At 41.7% G+C, this 24,189-nt stretch overlaps 1 protein-coding gene across 3 annotated transcripts in view; it reads right to left on the bottom strand.

Moving 5' to 3' along the window:
* The window catches only part of cacna1g (calcium channel, voltage-dependent, T type, alpha 1G subunit), a 192,548-nt gene that overhangs the window by 91,288 nt on the left and 77,071 nt on the right, over positions 1-24,189 (bottom strand). For all 3 annotated transcript variants that reach the window (XM_049013647.1, XM_049013648.1, XM_049013649.1), the window contains exons 3-5: positions 22,568-22,680; positions 17,610-17,743; positions 4,096-4,193 (exon numbers count right to left, since the gene is read on the bottom strand). In XM_049013647.1, the coding sequence (XP_048869604.1) occupies positions 4,096-4,193; positions 17,610-17,743; positions 22,568-22,680 (345 nt within the window). The remainder of the gene's footprint in view (positions 1-4,095; positions 4,194-17,609; positions 17,744-22,567; positions 22,681-24,189) is intronic.

The following is a 24,189-nucleotide window of genomic DNA, read 5'->3' as shown; positions in this document are numbered from 1 at the left end:
CTCCTGGTCAGCATATTCTCGGAGAAAATAAAGCAGGATAAAAACTATTTGCAAACAAACCAATAAACTATATATATAAACCTATCTGACTATAACATTTTAATTATGGGGTGATACTGCCAATTTGAAATCAAATAATTTCCTTTTGCTACAGAGCCACGGCTCTCAGCGGATTCTGTGACTTCACACTGTGTCTGAGATTCATCATCATCATTGTCAGTAGACCTGCTTGGTTCCATAAAATACTTTTTAAGGTTTGCTTATTTGGCCATGTCTGATCTCTCTCCCTCATTACTGTTTGTTGTTATGGTGCGTGTGCTTCAGAGTAAATGAAATAAATAACGGTCATTTCATTCTACATATAGGCAAGCCTGCAGCCTACACCAGGGGTCTTTCACTCCGATCCTGGAGAGCTATTATCCATTATGTTTTCTATTCTCCCTGGCTTCTGATGAGCCACACCTGTTCCTGCTATTTACCTGAGCACAGGTGCGGCTCATCAGATGCCAGGTAGGATAGAAAATCTACTAGATATTAGTTCTCCAGGACTGGAGTTGGAGACCCCTGGTCTACACATTCATCAAAAGAAGGAAGATTCACTTTTTAAATAGAAGGATATGTGGAGGCTTAATTTTAGGCCATTTTAATACTATTCAAATTGCTTAGAGGGAATTATTTTCATTGGACTTTATGACTGGAGAGATTTAAATCTGTCAGACTTCAACAGATCCCTCTAGTCAAACTCCGGTAATTACTGGATAACGGAAACTATTATTCCAGGCTGTACAACACACCTAAGCACTGCACCTGTGTCTATACCTCACTGTCTGTGTCCCAGTGTCGTTAACCAGGCCTCCCGCGCTGCACTCCTTCTTCAGCATCGACATCTGCAGTTACAATTATGCTGGGTATTCCAGGATAGAAGACAGGCGCATCATCCCAGGGGCTGCTCTCCAGCCATGATCTCATTTGTCATTTGAAACAATAAATGGATTTTAAAAACTGCAGCCGTGTTAGGGGAAGAGGTTTTTGATTAACCTGCTCGCAGCGCTAAGCACAGAAGAGGTGGTCAGGCTGTACGCCTGTCTGGGGATACGGACCTGAGTGGCCTGCTGATCCAGATTCTGCAAAAATCTGTCGTTATGGCCTCAAGCTACCAATTAACCTGAAAATAGCCAGCAGCCAGAAAGGTGATAAAGGAACTGTACTTGTGCACAAGGTTGTCATTTATAGTTCCAGAAGGAGCACTATATGTTGTACACTTAAGCTAGATGCTTAATCTGAGTGGCTTCCATAAATGATATCCAGCTATACAAATGGATTTTAGAAAATGTCTGCCAAACCAATGAATCATGCGAAATGACACTGGCTGCCATAACATTATGAAAGTAACACTAAGCTAATGTTAACAAATGCTAAGAGGTAACAATTTCAGCAATTCTTTCTTTCTTTTTTTTTACTATAGATACTATCTTTGTCATTCATAATTATTGTAATAATTGGCACAAACCAGACAGAATGATGCATTCCCGATGCAATGCGCACCTAACAAGGAAAGGACACATCAACTAATGTTTTTTAAGGAGAATGGAAGGTTGCAACATATTCCAGTAATTTCTATACAGAGGTGTTGACCCTGCGACATGCGCCGGGTTTTTAAATCATATGTGCAGTCTTTGTTTACATCTTTGGGTCACACAGGGCCAAACTCTGGCGAACAGCCAGCGCTTACACAGTCCCGGATGCTGAAGCCAGTTGTTACTAAAGGCTCAAGCTTCCTGTCAAGCGACCAGGACCCCGGCGGGCTTTATTAAATTACTTGATGATTAATGCCGCCATTTTGCATCTGAACGCATCGCCACGTCTTGATTAGCTAGTAGAGGAACGAGAAAAAAAAGACAAATAACATCCACCCGAAACGCGCAGAAAATGAAAGACATTTCACAGCATGCAAAGAGCAGATAAAACAATTTCCAAATTAATTCTTCGATTAAGAGTATAATTAGACAGAGTGGCTCCTCCATGAGCAATGGGTCTGTCTGACCCTAGCCCCCCCTTAATACCCCAGCACCCCCCTGTGGTTTAGATTGGCTTGAATGGTAATTACAGAGAGTGGTTGTGGATGAAGGATCCCAGGCGGACCTGCCTCGGCCCTCCGTCCCCTGGTCTGTATCCACATTGAGAATGATTACGAGGCCACTTCCTGGCTGAAGATGGCCATTCGCAGGGCAATGGGGAAACACCCACCGTTTATTAGACATTTCATTTGTCTTGATTAATCTTCAAACCAAGCGCTAAACCCCTTGTGCATTACATGCGTCAGGAGATAAAAAATAGAGCTCTAAGTAAATGAATAAAGGGCCTGCAGGTGCAATGAAAACAGTAATAGCCTGACTGTGGTTAATGAAAGATGTGCTGTTGTTACCCGGGAACCTAAGTGAAACAAATAAAGATGTAAATAATGGCGTTATTTAAATGGGAGATTGGTTTAAGAAAGGAAAAGCACACAAATCACCCCCAGCAAAATCCCAGGGGAATCCAACATGGACAGCTCACTCTGTTTTCAGATTTTTCTCTTCTTTCTCACTATAACCCTAATCCTAACTTCACCGAAAGGTAGGATGAGCCACCGATGATCCATGTGAAGGTACTGAAAAGCGAGATCTGAGTTTTTGCTCTGGATGACCGAACATCAACATCTTCCATGACTGTCTTTTTTGCAGATTTCTTTTGGACTGCACCAGTGGACTGGAAGCAGCGGACAGGAACACGTTCTGTGCTCTGCAGTCCTGAGCACAGATGGGCAAATGTGAGCAGATGGAGATGGGGACAGTCCCAATAAACAGGACCCCAATTTCTAATAGAGGAATAACAGATCTCAAGTACAAACAGTTACTCATGAGAAACCCAGAAGGAAGCAAACTAAAGCAAGGCAGCCACCAGCAAGTTGAACATAAATTACTTCTGCAATTGTCTACTACACTACATTACTCCCAACCTGAAAACTAGAGGGAAAGACATGCTAATGTTTGATGCTTCTACATATAGTAGTACTTTTTTGCGGTCTTGGTCTCGTCTCGGAATCGACTTTATTTTGACTCAGACCTGTCCCGGTCACGGACATAGAGGACTTGAAGTTTTATTTCAAGACCAGGCAAGACCACTCACCAAAATACATCAATATTAATCACAAATAACTATAGAGGTAAACATTCAGCATTAGACTTATCTTATATCTGTGCTAAGCAAGTGGATCTCAAACTAACGTATGATTTCCTATTATATATTATATATTATATCTTTCAGATGTAATAAACTAATATATATATATATATATATATATTATATATATATATAAAATCATGCATCGCTATTTATTAGATAGCTTCAACAAGTTACCAAATGGATGCAAAATCAAAGATATTGATTTCCATCTGGTGCTAACTACGAAGCCACAGAAAGGTCCCCAATGAAAACCCCGCATTCCCATATAATACAGACTCTAATCTCAACATTTATAAGATGCTATTTGTAGTGTCTGCAAATTTTTATATAAGGCACAAGTAGTTTTCCTCATAAAGATGATGATATCAAGACTGTGTCAGCATTTACACTTCAAATTATGACATATCTTATGTAGCCCAGAATGTCCTGAAAACAAAACCATAAAGTGGCTAACTCAGGTAGATACCATGTACAGTAATAAGCCTAAAATCAATGGGATGGAATACCACTCAGAAATAGATAGGGTTCAAAGGCTTAACACATTACCATGACTCAAAGCTCAACCAATAACGTGCGTCATTTAAAAAAAAAATGTTACATTTTTACAGAAGCATTAGAATTTTAAGAAAAAAAGTCCATGTTTCAAATTATACTCTGTCTACTGAGCATAATGTGAATCAATTGAGCAAAAGTCAAAACTGAATCAAAAGTAACAGCAAAACATTTTGGGTAACAGATGAAAAATCAAAGACAACAACACTACATCAATAAAAAGAAACAAGACAAGCCAGACTCTTCCGATGGTGATTAGGATCAAGAGTTTTAAAGATGGCTATGGTTACGATGGAGGAACATGGTTCTGATACTCACTGGGCACCCGGTTGATGGCTCGGAGGGGCCGAAGTACCCTGACAGTGCGGACGGCGGAGAAGCTGACGTTCTGAAGGTTGAGGGAGTACTCCAGCATGCTGTCACAAACACACAGGGACACCATGTTAGCATCAAAGCTTCGCATTTCCCAGCTTGGCCACACCCCCACCATGCCCCGGCTAAACTGCCGTCCATAGACTTACTGAGAACTTTCTAAATCAATGAAAAAACACAGTGGTATAGTAACACCAGTATTCCTCATCAAAAACCACAGCAGCATTGATTGCTATATAATGTCCTCCGGAATTAGGGTAAGGCTACAGCTAGTTAACAGTGTGGCATTTTGGGTCAGTAACAAATGATTGTGTGAGACAGTTACCCCCAATTAGTCATTTGGAGAGACCATCTCACAGGAATTTCATAAAGCCCGATTTCAAATTGTATTAACTACTACTAAAGCTAGCTGTCAAGAGCACATGTAGAGAGTAGATGTGAAGTGTGGCGCCTTGCCATTGGCATACAGAAACCAAGCCGTACCTGAGCCATACCACGAAGAGACACTAGTTACTGTACAGTACGGTTCCAGCTCGCTTTGATTTTCCACTGCAGAAGGGTCGGCTCGGTAAAGGTGTTTGGAGAGAGACAGTAACGTAAAACCAAAAGAGACGCTTATTTACTGTTCACATGGTGTACATCATGACTTACTATGTGCTAATTTCCGCTGGCATGTCTGTGAGAGTTGACGTGTTACAGTATGTTAGCATCAAACGCTAGGAAAATGAGCATTAGCTTGCATTAGTTTGCATTACGAGTCCATTCCATTTGGCAGTTCTGTAGCATTTTTTAAAGAAATTTTCAAGCTCCGAGTTACTGGGGATGCATCAATAATCAGGGTATAATAAATAATATATAGGATATGCCCTCTTTTTCTTCAAATAATCCATGCATATTAAGACAGATCACTGGTATCTCTGTGCATTTCAACCAATCAGATGGCGGAGAAACAACCAGCTTGGCCTGGTCATTCTTTCGGCCCGGCTAGTAAGCAGGGTCATGTCAGCGCAGGTACGGCTTGGATATAACTTGCGTAATTTACAATAGAACACCATCTCTGGAGAACTTTAAGGCCTTAGGAACACTTCTGTAATGTTTTCTTTCCAGTAGTATTGTCCACTTTACTTTCGTATTATTTTTTCCGGAACAAGATGGCAAACATTACTACAAAATCTAAATGCCACCCGGTGAGTCAAGCAGCTGAACCTGAGACATCCCAGAGCTCTTGAGTGTTGCAGTCTGATGCTGGAGATTAATGCTAAAAGCGTTAAAACCACACTTGTGCATTATGCCTGTCAGTTCCAATGGGGAATTTAAACTATTTTACAGTAAATATTCAGAAATAATAAAAGGAGATAAATGCAGTCAAAAGTTACACAGGTTTCAATTTTTGACAAATTGTGCACTTTTTCTTACCACTTTGTTTTTCTGCATAAAATGAGACACAGTACTTCAGCCTAACAAAGAACAGACTTTAAAACATTGATGTAGCAATATGGGCCATATAGTGTACAGTCCAGGGCCTTCATAGGGCTCTGTGCCTGTATCCAGAAGGATGTGGGTTCAAACCTTGTAGCTAGCACAGTAATCATGTCAACGTTAGGCCTTTAAGGAAGGCCCTCAGGTACTCTAAGGACACTGTCTGACCCTACCCACTGACTGACACACACACACATGCATACCAGGATTCACACTTAAGATCCCCTATCTCTCTGTCTGTCTACCTACTTACCTATCGATCTATCTGCCGGCTTTTTGCGCAATATGTGTAGCTTAAACTGGTGCTTTTTTCCAGCATAAGCTAGAAAGAAGATTGCAAGCGTGCTGGCATTTTGTTGTTGGCTTTGCCGTGATCTCTTGTGAGTCTCGAAACATCGCTCGGCAGGGAGCTAAGCGGGGCTGCCACGGTAGAGGTGCAGCCTGCTAGCACAGCATCTACCCTGACCGGCACTCCCCAGGCACGGGGCCCCAGCTCCGCAGCTCCCAGGGGAAACTCCCCACTCGGCCAGCCTTTGCGCGCAACATCCAAATTGCACTTGTTTGTTTGTTTTTTTCCCCCTTCTCTCGTCTCCCTTAGCTCCCCACAGCTGTGGCGCACATGACTAGCTGATGGATTCCCCTCCTTTCTGCAGCGCTGCCTTTTATATATCAGTTACGCATGTGCGCTGTGTGCATGTGGGCTGCGTAGGGGTGTGTGAGGGGGGACACGGTCGGTGGGCGGCCGCGGTGCGGCGGCTGCAGTACAGATTCTGTAAACTTTACTTATTAAAGGGGAGGGTGCGAAGACCAGACGATCTTGAAAGGCACAATGAGAAAGCCTGCATCTCCAGAGAACCCGGCAGGAACTGTAATTGGTGCCAGTTTAGAATATTTTTTCATGGAAAAAAGTATGGAAATGACTGTACCTTGGCAAGCATGCCCCATAAAGTTTGGGATATCTTTACAACCGTACATGAAAAATTGATGAAAATTATGAAGGCAGCTGAATATATTTATTGTTCTTTTGTACTTTTTTTTCCCCTTACAGCCCCCCCACCGCACCTTGCATTATGAGGCTAGTGCACTCATAAAAATCTCACAGAAAACAACTCTGGGGCAAAGCACAAGAAAGGGACCGAAGAATCCTTAGAAGAGCAAGCCCCTGGCCTTTGGAAGACTTGGTAGAGGCCAGATGCTGATGTGTCAGACACCGAGGGGGCAAACCGTCTTAGGAACACATGACACATTGCAAGGAGAAAGGCTGGCATGTCAGAGCAAATGGCAGCCAATTATTTAATGTCTAAATATGACTTGTAAATATAGACAATAAGAGGAGTTTGACAAGGCTTGTCTGGTAGGATTCGGAGCCAACAAACACAGCAGGTTGTCTTGGAACATGCATACAGATAACAGGACGATAAGTGAATATTAATAATTCATAGAATGCTGTGATTTCTTGTGAAAACTCATTTCATTTTTATTAACTATATAGAAAGTTGTTTATTATGCTTTCATGATGCTATGTTTAAGTTTATGAGAAATCTATCCCAAAAACAGGATGGGACCTTGGTCAGTGATAATGTCACATGTTTTGTTAAAAGTGTGTATGTTAAGTAGGTTGTGAAGCTTTGAAGCTTTTTCTGAATGGATTTGTTTACATGCATGCATGTTGAGCGTGCACATGGCGCATGTGAGAATGTGCACATGGAGGACAGCTGTGCATAGAACAGCAGGCAGACTGAGAAAGGAAGCTGCATAGACACACAGCCCATTGTAAAGATCCTGCTCTATAATTATGGACATAAATTATTAATTACTTGGCAGAATCCATCTTCAAGTCATGTCCCAGTTGTTGGACAACTGAAACATATGAAGATCTTATTGATTATGAATATGAGAGCCAAATAACTCAAAGACCCGAGAACTGTAATAATAAAGGAAGCATGTTAACAGTGATTACTAGCCAGCCAGTTAACATTTTAATATTATAATGCTATTGTGTAAGATTATAACATCATTTAAGAACTATGTGTCAAACATAAAATTGCACCTAACAAAAAATTCACATCCCATAATATGTTAGTAATCACGCAATTCAAAATGGACTCATATCTTAAATTAGCAATAATAAGCCAGCTATCGAACAGCAGCATTAGCCCAAGTTTAAGTAATGAGGATTGAAGAAGACAATGGAGTGAAATATTAGTGGAAGGGAGTAGTTTGCCTTTTCCTCACATACGAACTGAGATCTGAGTCAGAGCCAGCAGACAGCTTCCCCGGGCAGACAAGCCCATCCCCCATCCCGTTATGGTTCAGGGTGCTCCAGGCTGCGATGGAGCCCAGCCACCGGGCCCATTATTAGCAGAAAAGCACAGAGGGCACGGGACGTTCCCACAACGCTGTGAATACTCTAACTCATGTTATAGGTCAATTGAGAAAGTCGTTTTTTTTTTTCCCCCTGGACTTTTATAAGAACATTCCCTTGTTCTCGTTTCGTTAGCTGGGAAGCCACCTTGGCGGGCGCAGTGTTGAAAATGTGCCCCGGCCTGGTTCCGGCTGGCACTCCTGAGACCCGCTGAGAGCGCCGTGTCAGGACTGGTTTGGGATGATGGGAGCCAGATGTGGCTGGTGACTGGAGCTTTTTTTTTTTTTTTTTTTTTAAAAAGGAAAAACCAGTAGTGAAAATCAGCATAATCAAGCTATTAAAAAGGGAAGAGAAAGGGACAGGTAATTAATAGATTTACATGAGGAGGAAGGGGCTGGGAGTGTTTTTTTTTTGTTTGTTTTTGGGTTGCAAGAGAGAGTGGGGTTAGGGAGGAGGCAGAAAGGAGGAGGCTGGACGAGAAGAAGGGTTGTGGGGAGCTGGCTGACGGCAAGGCTGAAGCGTCAGCAGGGCTGCGTGAGGAGACTTCACACAAAGCCCAGGCTTGGCCAGACAAACACAGAGCTCACATAACAGCAACAAATACAGCTAAATACACATACGCTACCACCACGCACACACACACACACACACACACACACACACACACACACGCACGCACACACACACACACACACGCACGCACACACGCACATGTCGGGTATACCTATCCTCATGGGGCCCGCTCATTCACTTCTATGGGAAAAACGCTAACGCTAATTATGATTTTTCACGTTATGGGGACATCGTGTCCCCATAAGGATAGGTATACCCGCTCACACACACAGACACACAGACACACACACACACACACACACACACTATACGCCTCCTCCTAACAACTCACACACACTCACAGCAAAAGGACAATCTGGAACTTACTGCCAATTTTGCACTAGCCATTTTCGCTTTTACCTCCTGTGTATGCAAAAACACCCTCCATCCACACACACACACACACACACATAGATATAGGAAATCCTTGCAATCTCACTCATGTACTTTCTGCTATACGGCAACACACTTGAGTACTCGAGTATGAGGAATGGTATTTTCCCTAGAACGAAACCTCTTCATGACAACTGGCCGAGCGTCCACACAATGACACTGTGAAGAAACTATAATAGGAAAAGTATGAAGAAAGCAGGCTGGTGATGAAAACAAGCTTCCTCCCAGTCACACATGAGTACTGCTCCATTTGTTTCATCGCCGAACTCTTCTGGGGAGAGACCTGGCTGCGTCTGAACATGCTCTGCTGAATATCCCGGCCAATTCGGTAATAATAATTACAGAGCCGGAATTCAATAAAATACCTGCTTCGCTAACACAAAATCACAACATGTGTGACAGGATGACAGGGAAGCTTGAATTTCCCTTCTCATCCCTCAGTGCGTCGCCGGTGCCTTTGCTGAGCTGAGGCTGAGACAGGCGGCTATACTGAAAGGCTTGTTTCCCTCGGCTTCCCTCTCATCTGTGCCTCACTCCTCCTGCTCTTCAAAGGCAGTGTCTGGAAGTGCTACAATCACTCCTCTCGCCTACCCCTCCCCACACCAAAACCTAGCAGGTTAACGAAGCAAACTTCAGAGGGGGATTGTGGTGTGTGCCTGTGTATGTGTGTGAGTGTGTTAGAGAGAGAGAGAGACATAGAGAGAGAGTATATATGAGAGAGAGAGTGTGTATGACAGAGAGAGAGAATGTGTGTGTATGAGAGAGATAGAAAGAGTGTGTGTGTATGAGAGAGAGAGAGAGAGAGAGAGAGAGAGAGAGAGAGAGAGGTTGAGTGTTGGGGGGGGAGGTGTAGCTTAGAGACCATCTCTGGAGATCGGTAGATATCTCTGGGGCACAGTTCGTATTTTCAGCGATTTGCTTGTCCTCGCTCAGCCTTCCACCTGCTTTTTCTCCAGCATGCAGAAGCAATAAAAGCTGAAGGCTGGTCAAATACTGCACTCAAGATATTATAACCTCTCCCTTAATACTTCATAGATTTAAAAAGGTTCAGTCACAAGTCAACAATATAAATCAGCTCGTAGTAACATACGCCTCTACTGTATTATATATACACATGGCCCTTTAGTACCTTTATTACTTTATTTGTTTGCTCATTTTATGCTGTATTTCTTTCGCACAGAAGTTGCTACGACTATTGTGCTTAACTGAGAGATTAACGTCAAACAATGACAAGATCTCCCAAGATATATATTTTGTGGTAAGACAGAATTCACAGTTGTGTTACAGCGAGATGACGGACAGAGGTCTTTGTTAAACTAATTTTACTGCCAGTAAACAAATCGCTTTCCCTTTTGGTCCACGGCCCAAATTTTGTCTTTTGAGCCACATCATCGGTATTTTTACGAAATAAGCCGAAACAATGGGCAAGCAGGTGAACAATCAAAGGAGTTCATGTTAGTGGAGCTTAAGGGCGTAACTTGCACAAAGAGGGGTTAAAGGTAGACAAGGCTTGTCCCATATATTCTAAGCCAGGCAATGCTCACTGTAAAAATTTTATATGCTTTACATGCTTCTCTTCAAAGACCAGTTTAATGGCCGTTGTTGGTGGGCACTGTGCCCTTGTCTGTGCCCTTCAGACAGCACATTCTTTCACAAATACTGTACCTCCCATCACAAACACAGCTGGAAGCTGTCTGCGGGGCCATCGGCCTATCAGGAGTCTGAATTTGGGGAGGATTTCTCTCATGTTGTTGTTTGCTGCTTGAATAATTCTCCTCGCTCACTTGCACTGTCCACGTGGATGTCCGATGACTTTTTAAGCACCCTAAAAATGGAGTCTCGTGTTCCGTCGAATTGCAATGATTCGCTATTGCGGGCCCACACCGGCACTTTGGAAGTGGCGGTGTGTGTTTAGAAGTGCGTTTCCCTCAAATAATCAAAACACAATGAAGTAAGAAGTTATCAATTACAAAAATTGCCATTGCAATCGACACAGGCCCTTGTAAATCACAACGGCGATAGATGGAGCGTGCTGCACGCGGACTTACAGAGAGACACAGTATACCAGTTTAACAGCTTGTGGAAACAACAAGTACCACAGTGCTACAGAGTGATCGATGGAGGGAATCACCAAGCCATCTGTAAGTACCTGGCCTGATAAAAAACACAATTCATTAAAAAGAAGGAGAAAAAAAGAACTGGCTATGAAAGGCTGGAGTCCACCCACCGTCTGCTAATACTTATACACGCATCCCTGGGTGTCCCCGCCAGTGGGATGACCCCGCACCCGTCATTTCAAGCTGGCCCTGTCCCTCTAGAGGCATAGGACATCCTACACAAAGAAAATGTGGTTTATGCAGTATGTTTCCCTGACCCCAGAATGTCTGTTGCCTGACTAAAAAATATGAAGGGAAGTTCTCAACAACAGATGTCGCTCTGGCCACTGCCCCCTAGTGGAGGATTATTTTAGTGGCGGACGGCATGCCGGCACAGGCGATTCGCTCCAGTTGACTTTTACGGTCAAGGCCAAATCAGCTATGTTCAGGGGTATTCCTGAAGGACCGTCATGCACAAGCTTGACAAACAAAGAGAATGGCTCAGCTACAGACGGGCTGCTCTTTCCATTGTCCATTGAAGGAAAACAAATGTGCATGACACTCGAAACACAAAAGGCATAGTTTAGCCATGAGTAAACAACAAATGGGTTTCATTTCTACTCCCTAAAATTAGTACTCGGATAGTCAGGCCTTCTCTTTCTCAATTTTTTATTTAGCGAAATGAATTCCATACCTAGTACTGAAATGAGCTGTACGTTTGACCTGTGCGTGTGCCAGAGAGCTCAGATCATGACGCGCCCCAATGCCAGAGAGTTCCCCCCCCCTCCCCGTTTCCAAGTCAGCCTGTCAGAGCCATTACTTTCCATTGAGAAGGAACGGCGTCTAATTTGAAGCAGGTGCTCCCAGACCTTGGGGAGGCAGGGAAACGCACGATAGCGTTTCAGCGTGCGTGCATTGGCCAGTGGGGAATGGAGGCCGTCGTGCGTATGTGCGTGGGCGCGTGTGCGTGAGAGGAATCCAGGCCGTGTGTGAGTCTATGTGTGCGTGTCAGTGAGGAAAAACACTGCGTATGTGTAAGAGGAAGAATTGGAACAGTACACCTGTGTGTGAGTCTCTAAAATATACATATCATGAAACGAGTTCCAAGCAGTAAAGGTCAATTAATATCAATAAAACAAATGACTAAATGTCGGACCATAATGTTCTTTTTTTCGTGGTCAGCGTCTAGTCCAGCATACCTTATCTTCTTCAACTCATATACAGTAACGGCGTAGTACACTATTATATGTGAAATGGCTTTCCAGACAGTGTGCCTCTAAATGCTGAAATGACATACTGACATAATTACTAACTTGATAGTTATTTCTCGTGATAGAGTCACATTGAACTTAAGAAAGATTTTGTTTTTGAGGGCAAAGTCTGCTGAACAGAAACCTAATATGTAATGATTCATTACAATGTTCCCTTAAAAACAACAAGAGACCCAAAGCCATAATTACCAACTGCTAGCAGAGAGAGGAATTTATAAACAGACAAAATAGATATTATATGGATGGGTTATTTTTGAAGCTCAGAAATGATTTTAAAATGTCAAAAGTTTAAAGTTGAAGAATTCTTTGCACAGGATGTAGTCTCCCTTTGCGTCACTGTCGCCTTACGTCTTTTCTTCCGTGTTTCAGTTTGATGTTTGATCTCTGCATTTGTCATATGTCACCTTTCCTTGAGGCAGGATGCTTTGTGGTGAACGTGAACCGATAAGGGACACTGCCCCGGGCCTCAGAGTCAGCACCCAAGTGTGAAGTCCCTAGACACAGAAGGGGGCCGGGGGGGGGGGGCTTGTTGCTGCACGCAGGAAGGCATTCCTTCCTAGGAGGATTAGGAGAATCAAGAAAACCACCTCTTAAGTCACGGGGATCAAAGTTCCTCTGCCATAGTCACCGTTGATGAGATTTGCCTCCATGTGGGAGACTTGATGTGGCTGATGCCTGCAATTTCACACGCACTGGCACCCAGACTCCTCCTCAGTGCACTCAGGACACATGCGAGACAGAAAACAATGTGTCCTTTTTTCAATTAAAATGAAACATTGTTTTACTATTTCCGTCAAAGTACTGAAGCCTGCTGAAAAAAATTCTTCTGTGGCATTTCTTTTTTTTTTCTTTCGGTGAAACAAACATCTCATGCTTTCAGGCTCCATATTTCTAGTTGCTAAGAAATGTATACCAGTCTTCCTGTTACCTTGGTTACCATTGTTTCAGTGATGCTGCAAGAGTAGGGTTGATGTTGTTTGCAGCTACAACTACTGACCATAAAGTAAGCAACAGACATACACCTGCTTACTCCTGCACACCACCTGTACTGCCTTTAAATCCGGTCAACATTGTATACATTCAATAACATGCCCCACTTTAGCATTGTACTAGCGGCCATAACTGGATAAATTACACACATATCGAATTTTATCTGGCAATAAATAACAGAACATGTTCGACAACCAGCAATAATGTTATCCTCTGGCAATTACAGGGACTTGTCTTAGTGACTTGGGTGACGGGTGAATGGACCCGTCATGGCATGTACACTCAGAGACCATGTTATTACAAACTCCAACACAGTATAAGCTAGGATGCCCTTTTGTCTGCAAAGCCACTTCAGTGTTTGAAGAACTCACCACACCACTCTTATGCTTGAACTTCTGTTCTTCCTGCTAGCTTTAACGAGTCTGACCATTCTCCCCCCCCCCCCCGCCCCCTGCTCATTAACCAGGGTTTTTTTTTTTGTGGCAACAGAACCACCATTGACTGGATGGTTTCTATTACGCGCCATAGTGTGTAGTCTCTAGACACTGTAGTACAGAAAATCCCAGGAGGGTGGCTGAGGGGATGGAACCACCACGTCTGGCACAGACAACGTCACCACATGTAAAATCACTTAGATCAAGCCTGTTAGCCTTCCTAATTCTGTGCCACACAGTGAATGAACCTCTTGACCCTGTCTGCCCGCTTATGTATTCAGGCGCGGCCACAGGATTTGCTATTTGGAGGAGCAGGCTGTGTGTATTAAGGTACAGGTCACCTAATAAAGAAACACAGAATATAGAATGCATTGCACATGCTGGTGTTACAATACACCATTGCTGTATTGTAAACATGTTAGACACATGCCAGAAATAATCCACCATTGTCTGAGGATTAAGAATGATTACGAAATTTCCATATTAATTGTATCATTGAAATTCAAATAATAGATTTTTGCATATACATTTTGTCAGATTTAATTTTTTTTTTAATTGTCAGATTTAAACTTGCACTAAATGTAATACAGTGTTATTTGGTGCAATTTTTCATTTAAACCTTGTAAAGTTATAAGAAAACCACAAATACACTATTATGGCAAACGGCACAATGACACCTGGGAAAAACTAAACAATTTTGCAATATTTACTCTCTTGTAACTTGGTTGTTTTTTCTGTCCAACCTTTTTCATCATTACAGTACTAAGCAAATCATTAGAAGGCAACACACATGAACCGTTGTTATTCGGAAATATGTAGCAATTTCTATCAATTTCTGATGTTTTTGCAACTTGTTTAATTCATTGGAGTTGCACAATACATATTTATTTTAATTAATTTGTATGTATAGCTAGCTATATAGCGTTTAAAATTCAGAAAACAGAGTGCATTTGAATTATACATATCTAAAAAAGGTATGCCCTTTAAAGTGGCATATTTGCTGAATAAATTATTGTTTATGGATGTTTTGTTGCAATAGATATAAAGTGTAATGTTGGACTGAAGTCAGTTCAGCATCTCAGTCTAAACACCCCCTGGTACATGATGTGAAATCAGTCGCTCCTGTGCCAGTTTGTTCTGTGCCGGGTTTGCAGCCGCAGTGGAGAACTCTGTGCCAAGCTGAAAACACCACTTCAGGTTGAACATACTGAAACCGCAACTCAAAAGGCAGTCATCTTCCCTACCCTGGGTCTGAGACAGGTGTTAAAAAAATCGAGCTTGACAATAACGGCATTTTTTTTTTCCCTGAGTTAGATATTTCTTATGCTGAGGAAAACTGGATATGTGTGACTACAAATAACCATTGTCTTTATCCAGTTGGTCATGTCAAAGATATATATCTTCCAATAATTGGTCACACAAGGCAACATATACAGTAGTGCAATATTTCAAATATATTGTGCGCTTATTCAATGCATTGCTTTAACATAAGAATTTTTTTCCTTACAAATGACGTTATCTTTAGCTATGGCTATATGTTGATTCTGAAAGGTATTTTTTCATGTATTAGCAGCCCCAAGTAATTAACAGCATTTAAGTCAACACCTATGATAGACTATGAATACATAATTCATCTATTTATTTATGAGTTACCTTATGCATCATAAACGGAAGATGATTCCTCAGAAATGTCACCCGAATTTACACAGAATCTAATTTTATTAGCCCGAAGACGGCATTCACACTGCAGGCACCGGTGGCATTTCTGTGGCATTCCTCCGACGGCTACGATGCGACTGGCTTCCAGCAAAGGCTGGCATTGTTTCAGCTAATATGCTAACGGAGCAGCTTATGCAGCGTCAGCAGTTGTGCACACGCTCTGGCCCGGCCCTCCTCCATTCCATATGGCACGGCTTTGCGGCTTTTCAGCTAGTGCCCTCAGCTCGTCAGAATGGCACACCTGTCTCAGTCTTTAAAGCCCTTTCTGGGTGCTTTTCACCTGTAATCTGGATCCTTTCAACAAAGCATGATCTCATACATATCAACTGATGGATTTCCTGTACCCAGGGGCGTCGTAAAGCTGGGGGAACGTTAGGCTCATTCCCGGGGAGCTTGAGTGACAGTGGCCCTAAAACATATGGAAATTAATTGGGGCTGGGGGCCCAATATGAAATGATTTCATGGGGCTCAAAATCTCTAATGGCGCCCCCTACTGGTGTTCACTTTAGCTGTAAATTTTTACAAAAAAGACGAACCTTGAAAAATCAATGTACTGAAATTTGAAACGCATATGTGTCAATCCAATTAAAGATGTCAGCCCAGAAGAAAAAGAAATTGGCATGGATTCTTTAATATTATTCACTTCCTTGGCTTAAAGTTTTCCTTTCTCTCCATATAGTAAGTAGCTTCCTTGTTTATACATGCTAATGAATGCAGACCACGTTAGCCCTGACCTAAGGTTTGTGCACCATTGATGAGAAAAAGCAATTATAATACATCTCATCATCATTTTAAAAGCAAAGAAAATAATGATCATGGAAAATAAGGATAATGGTCACGAACTATTAAAATATAAACAGAAGCAATCATTTCTTTCTGCAATTTACCGAGGTCTGTCGTGTAATTTGTTTAAATCCAACGGATTTCATAGCTGAGATGCGAAAAGACATTAAAGCAAACACATAATCACAAAACAATAAATGTCATTTTTTTCACAGATCAGTGGTTTCAAAGCTGAGCGGGGAGATGTGGCATCGTCCAGCACGACTGCCAGCCACACTAACACGCACACACACGCTGAGACACACAGATATACTGATTAAACAATACGGAAATTATTCACTTAAAAGTCTGCTTCTGTCCTCTAAAGATTCACAGATTTTTACTAGAAAGCTGAGACTGAATTTCATACATTTAAAAAGTCTTTGAGTTATTGTTAAGCTTACTTTTCTCAGGCTATAATATGACATATGAGTGATTCAGAAGGCAAGAATGGTACATATGCATTATAATCTCTGGCAGGTGGAGTGATAGGTACTCTTTCCCTAGTTAATTAAGAGATATTGCCAGTAGTGAAGGCTGAAAGCATTGTTCAAGTTCACTGTAAGCATTCTGTTCTCCTGGGAGTGACCTTTAAATGAGCTTTTACTATAATCTACTCTACTCAGCCATAATGTTCTCAAGGGGACTCTTCAAAGGCTCTAATATACTTTTCATTACACAACGGTAACCAAAAACTGTGCAAGACTGCTAGGGAAGTGAAAAGTTTTTTACCTGTTCACTCAACACAACTTAAATCCAAAGTACTTTGCTATACTCTAGTTTTATATACTACCTGAACAGCTAAACAGTCCCTGACCAAGGTCAATTCAAATGACTGTTTCTTCAGCGTTGGCCAACACAATGCATCATAGGTCTTTGCTACCCTAAAAAGGCATTGCTGAGGCCTGTCCGCATACAACTTATATAACCAGACTTGGGTCAACACACCTCAGATAAAATCAAATGCTCTTTATTCCTGTCATACAATACCGGTCAAAAGTCCGGACGCACCTACTGAAAAACATTTGTTTCTCAACAAGGTAATGACCCTAAGCACACATCCACGTAGATGTAATGCAGTAAGTATCATCTTGTGAACAAGGAGAGAGATGAAGTGTGCTGCAGTCATCTTATAAAGTTTTTAATATTTTTGGGCAGAAAATGTTTGGGAAACACTCTCCTACATGATGGTGGGCATGTGCCCCAGAAAACACTGCAATCTGGTAAAATGTTGTTACTTCTGTATCTCTACATGTGAAGAGAAGGTAAATTAACTCACCCAGCCAGTACAATGAAGAAGTCCAACCGGTTCCACGTGTCTCCAAGGTAACACTTCTTCCCAAAGATACCCAGAGCTACCATTTTGATCACCATTTCCACAGCGAAGAATGCAAAGATGAAGTCATCAAAAGCCTATAAAAGACCAAGCATTTAGAGAATTGGAGACTTTTTAAACAATATATGAAATGTATTTACATAAAGATAAATGCTGTATTACACACATTGTAAACTGTTTACATGTGACAAAAAAATTCTAAATTATGAATGTGGCTTATCTTATATTTTGTTCTGTTTTTTTCTACTTTATATCCTGTTAACTTTCAAACTGCCACAGACACAGAGTAAGACTGTTGAACTGACTTCACAGGAAGAAGAAAAAATTCTACAGCAATGACATACAAGTAAAAAAATGAGTAAATCCAAGGAAGGGATTTCTCTGCAAATTACATACATTAGGAAATGTGGGGATTTACTGAAATATCATCTACTTTGCCTTCCAATTGCAAGTCAATTTATGCAAATGGAGCTGCTTAAATTTGCTTTTAAGTGGTATTTTTTTCTGCAGATATCTTTTAGTACATTACGCTCCTTTCAGCTGCTAGTGAACTTCATAAAAAGGAAAAACAAGATGAAGAAACAGAAAAAATTGTCATGAAAGGCACAGGGAAACCTACAGAATGTTCCTGAGGCGTAAACTCACCTGTGTGCATTCTGCCACCCGCCCCCCCCCCCCAAGAAAATGAAATCTTTTCCGCTAAATGGCTGTTTATAACGAATCATCCCCAGGAATGATCAAAGTCCCAGTTTGAAAGAGACTACACACATGCATACATAAAAACATAAGTGCAACATCAATGTATTTTTAACCTCCTGATGCAGACTATATTGATGCCTGAAACAAAGTATTTACTTTGTCATTTCAGATAAACATTCTCTTAAAATAGTTCAAAGGAAATTATATTTAAATTGTAAAATATTACTAGAGATAAAATGCATTTTTTACCATTGCCTCATAAAAGTCACAAAATATTAAATGTTAAATATATTTTAGTAAACAGACCAATATACTCTTCCGTACAACACTATTTCATGGAAGAGAAATGGTGAGAGTGACTCTGTCTGCAAAGTCTCCTGGGTCCAAAGTCCTCCCCAGGCCTATTCTACGACCCATCAGTCCTGACGGAAAACCGAAAGTGTGGACTGGAAAATGGCCAAGATATCTACAGCAGGAAGACTGTGGATTAGTCATCCACGTCCACCACATCTCACTTTCTCTGCGCTGAGTCCTCATCATAACAACCCCTCATCTCTCTCTGCCTCTCATCCTCACATATTTTCCTCTTTTTGTCTAACTTCCTACTTCTATACATTTGGTCCAGAGTGTAGAAATCGGTCCTTCTCTGGCTATATCTCTCCATCAAAATTCATAACAATACATCCGCTCAGAGCAGGGCAATGGACCCTGTTCAGTCATTTACAGTGTGTGGAGGTCAGAGAGTGCCGTGACTAATGATGCGAGTCCCATTCTCCGTTCCTCACTATGCATGCGAGCATCACTAAGAACTAGACAGCACCTACAGTATGCTGAGCATTTGTTGTGCGGCAGTCAATGTATGTGTCTAACAGGAGCCCTCTGTGATCTGCCATCAGTGTCAGCATCAAAAAATATCAAATAAGCCCTTTCAACATGAAATGTGCCACTAAGATGGTTAGACAACTGACAGATATGATGCCAGATCCGTGTAATCTCACCCAGGACATATTCCGATCCTGGATCAGCAGAGGGTTTCCGAGGAACAAACAACAAATGTATACACAGACTCACATGCTCAATCAAAAAAAAAAAAACAGGCTAGAAATTAGAGAGAAATCGTACGTTACTGATTGCGTTAAAATATCTTTATATATTCCTGCTTCTGAATGAAACACATATTCCGGAAATGGTTGTGGGATGGAGCCCCCCCCCCCCCCCGAGAACATTCTAACCCTCAAATGAAATCAAGAACTGGAAAAAAATAATAATGAGAAAAGCAGGTCTACGGTCTGGCAGACCATTTCTTTCTGTCTCGCTGCTTGGATTTCAGTTCTAAATGAGATCACCATGAAGTATCTGATGCATCACACGGGGCTGACAGGAGCATGCGATGCAGCGTGTGACGACTGCATGCGGCAAGCAGTCAAGAGAGTCAGACTATTGCAAATATCATCAAAACTGTTTACTAGCTATATGCCATTTTTGGCAGTGACCTGTACAAAAGGACACACGGTGTCCTGGTAGACTGACTTTTGGATTTTATTTATTTAGCAAACACTATCCAAAGTGAGCCATGAGAACGCAGAGTCAGGCAGTCCCTGGAGTCCCACCTTGCTGAAGGGCCCAATGATGACATCACTCTGCCAACCATGAGATTGTGGTAGATATGCTTGATTGATTGAGTGATTGATGATCTATAATCTTATTCATTGATTTGATTTTGAATGAGTGGAAAAAACTCCAACACACTGTATCTGTTCAAACTGCACACAATTTTTGCAAAATTATGCAGGTGAAGTGATTTATATTTCCTGATTGTCCAGGACCTCTCAAAGTAAATTAAGACAAGAAGCAGCCTGTTGATTTGCACCATGTTAAGGCATCATCATTCTGTCCTGCCAAACAGGAACAAAGTTTCTGGTTAATGATCAGAGCCCCGTGTCTTTTGCTGGATCAGAAAAAGCAGGTGATGATAGACTGCACCTAACACCCAGGCTTCTGAGAGTCCAGCGTCAGATCTCACGACGGAGAGTGATGAAGCGGCCGGCGAGTCCGTCAGCAGCTCTGCCGCCAAACGCCGTCCACGTCAAAATGCGCTCCAACGATCGCTTCCAGCTTCGCTGAATTAGGAAATGCCGAGGCCTATAATCTTATCCTATCCAAACATCCACTGTAAGTGAGCTAATGTGTTGAGTCTAGTTCGAACTACAGAATGTTACTTTACAAGTAAATATATTTGAATATTTCAGTCTAGAGAGGGAAATAAGAAAAACGTTGTGTGGGCGGAGTGGAGAGACCAGGAGGCCCACAGCTCGGACTGCCTTTATTGCATTGCCTTGGATTTCATTATCCTACCAAAGGCATTATTTTTGTCTCACAGAGAGGTTAAACAGACATGCCCACCCCAGTGAAGCGCCATACTTCAGTCACTGAATATAGGAGCAGATTGGAATTCCTTGATGCCTGAATTTCCTCAGTTTCATTTGTGCTCATATTTCCAGATGGTAAAAGGCTGCTGTGATTTGATAATGACAGCGGATGAGAGTAGCTTCAGGGGTAGGAGCATTTCAGAAGGTATATCTCATATACAACCAAAATAGCACAATATGCTCAGTGATACCGTATTTTTTGTTGTGTACGATGTGAAATTTTCGCTGATTTAAAAACAATAGCACAATTGGAAGTATGTACAGTCATCCCTCGGTATCCATGGGGATTGGCTCGGGGTCCTCCCTCGGTTACCAAAATCTGTAGATGCTCAAATCCCTTATACAAAATGCTGCAGTATTTGCATATAATCTACACATATCCTCTGGTATACTTTAAATAATCTGTAGAATATGCATAATACCGAACACAATGTAAATGCTATGTAAATAGCATTAGGTACAATGGCATGAAAAAAGTCTGCACATGTTGAGCACAGACGGAACCTGCATGACACACGTCCGCAACAACGTAACACTGCCTTTCTTTCAAACCTTACAGATTGCAGAGGCTACAGCAGGGTATGCCTACACATTCAGCATAGCGCTCATTATGTGGGAAATTCGAGTTATTGCAAGTTCTTGAATTATTTTTTTTTTTTATTATTATTTTTTGATCCACAGTTGGTTAGATCCTAAAGGAGGAACCTTCAGATACGGGTCATCTATAATAATAATAATAATAATAATAATAATAATAATAATAATAATAATAATAATAATAATAATAATAATAATAATAATAATAATGGATGGCATGGTGGTGCAGTGGTTAGCACTGTTGCCTCACACCTCTGGGACCGGGTTCAAGTCTCCGCCTGGGTCACATGTGTGCGGAGTTTGCATGTTCTCCCCATGTCGTCGTGGGGTTTCCTCCGGGTACTCTGGTTTCCCCCCACAGTCCAAAAACATGCTGAGGCTAATTGGAGTTGCTAAATTGCCTGTAGGTATGCATGTGTGAGTGAATGGAGTGTGAGTGTGCCCTGCGATGGGCTGGCCCCCCATCCTGGGTTGTTCCCTGCCTCGTGCCCATTGCTTCCAGGATAGGCTCCGGACCCCCCGCGACCCAGTAGGATAAGCGGTTTGGAAAATGGATGGACGGATGGATAATAATAATAATGGTGATTATTATTATTATTATTATATTTAACATTTAAAACATTGTAAATTTTCCCAAAGTTGTGCTATAAACCATATCTGATTGTTTTTTTTTTTTTTTGTAAATTACACTAAGAGAAACAAACAAAAGACCCTTGAGTTTTAGATCATTCATAAAAGAAAAAGTGAACAAACGAAATAAACTGGCTAGATGAGTCTGTGGCTGTATCGGGAAATGAGGATGAAGCTGTGTTTTTCAGCCGGACGGGGAGCAGTTGGGATCATGCATTTTCACCCCTCCGAAAGGGGGTGTGATCGTCAACAGGCTCCCCTGAGCGTGCCCCTTCATTACAGAAGCTTAAGCGCTTCTCCTGTAGGCGACACTTCCGCTTCATGTTTTCTGCCACATGTTTTTTTTCAGTCAGTTTTAACTGCCCTTCATGTCATCAAAAGCAATATCTATTTACTTATTTTATACTCTCCATCAGCTTTCCTAAGCACACCGCTAACATGAGCCGCAAGATCACTGGCATGTCAGCGCACCCCCTGCTGGACAGAGACAAGAGTAACCTGCAGGAGCTCAGCCCCACCTCCCCATCCCAATCCCAGAAGACTCACCTGCAAGATGTTGCAGCGCTCTGAATCACACTTGCTGTCTTCACAAGGGTGGAACATCCCAAGGGTGACGCAGTTCAGCAGAATCACGAGCATGCTGGCACGCTCGAACCACGTGAGAGGTAGGAGTTAGGGAGCAGAGACGTGGCCAAAGTGACACTCAAACACATTACACTAAGATATAAACAGGAAACATTAACAAATGCAGAAATATCTGATCACTATTCTTCTCTTAAGAACCTGCCATGTGCTCTATCATAGTAAATACTTATAACTGATACTTTTAATTGCTGCAAAAATTATATTTTAATGCATTCAGAATCATAACATTAAAAGTTGCGATTTTGGCATTGACAGATTCAAGAGCTGGCGAATGCCTGAAGACAATTATTTGATTCATTTATAAACAAATTATAAAATTAATGGTAAGACAAAGAAAAATTATTTCAGAGCAAAATGTCAGGTAGTTATAAGTTTTGAGAGAAACAGGCATCTCGGATTACAGATGGACCCGGCTGCTTTGAACATTTTAGCGGGCGGCGAGTAATTGATCACGGGACATGTAAAGCAATGTGTTACTGCCAAGCTACGCGAACCCATGGCACATGCATAACATTTACATGCTAATTAAATAAAACGATGCTAATGTGGGGTCAAGGGAACAAAATGGTATCTCACCAGCAAAGCCCATTTTACCGAAGGGATGCAATTAAACACCAAAGGATGTATGGCGATGTTACTGTTATCATTATTATTACTACTATCAGCATGAAATATGAAACTGTCATGACCATTTTATCTCCTATCTAAACATGAGGACCCATCGAACAGGGAATTTGGGTTCCACTTGGACATGAGAAACAGACAAACGTCCTGTCAGGCGCCCGACAATCATTTTTACCAATTCAACTGAAAAAAAAAATGCTTCCCTAATCACATGGAAACTTTGATGGTAATTTATTTGGCATTAATAATGTAAACAGACAGAATGTGCTGCAATCCTCCAGTGGGGGGGGGAAGACTAATTATAAGCTACTAAATGCACTCGGGTCCTCATTGATCACGAAGTGGATTTTGCCCCTGAGAGACGAGTCTCACCAAAGGCGACAGACTGAAGCCCAAAGTTCCAGCCACAATATTCAGCAGGTGAACCACAAACACTCCTAATAAGCGTCGATGACGATCTTCACTGTTTGTCTACCATCAGCTGATCAGCTGGTCAAGTCTGTCATTAATTGACACTTTGGGCTTACCATCCACATACGCACATATCATTCAATCCAGACTCATTCTTTCATCCTCAGCTTTTCCAACTTGGGTATGTTGTCGTCACACGAAAGTCAAAACCCCCTGACCAACTAGTTCAATATGTGAAAATTATTTGCGGAAAAACCAGGACAAAGCAAGATAAATGCATGAATACATAAAGGGAATTTCGGTTCATCCTTAAAATAATCAAAATATCAGGGTAATGATGGCTTCACTTGGACTAATGTCTGGGCATCATTTAGAATAATAGGGTACCAGAATCAGAGGACACATTCTTCAGAATCATTTTGAAGGTGCATGCAAGCACCTTATGAAAAAAAGGAAAAATGTGGATTATCACCGGTTATAATTAATTA

The sequence above is a fragment of the Brienomyrus brachyistius genome, chromosome 5 (genome assembly GCF_023856365.1).
Source record: "Brienomyrus brachyistius isolate T26 chromosome 5, BBRACH_0.4, whole genome shotgun sequence".
NCBI classification, from domain to species: domain Eukaryota; kingdom Metazoa; phylum Chordata; class Actinopteri; order Osteoglossiformes; family Mormyridae; genus Brienomyrus; species Brienomyrus brachyistius.
The sequence above is the reverse complement of the archived record's forward strand: the minus strand, read 5'-3'. Positions and strand labels throughout refer to the sequence as shown.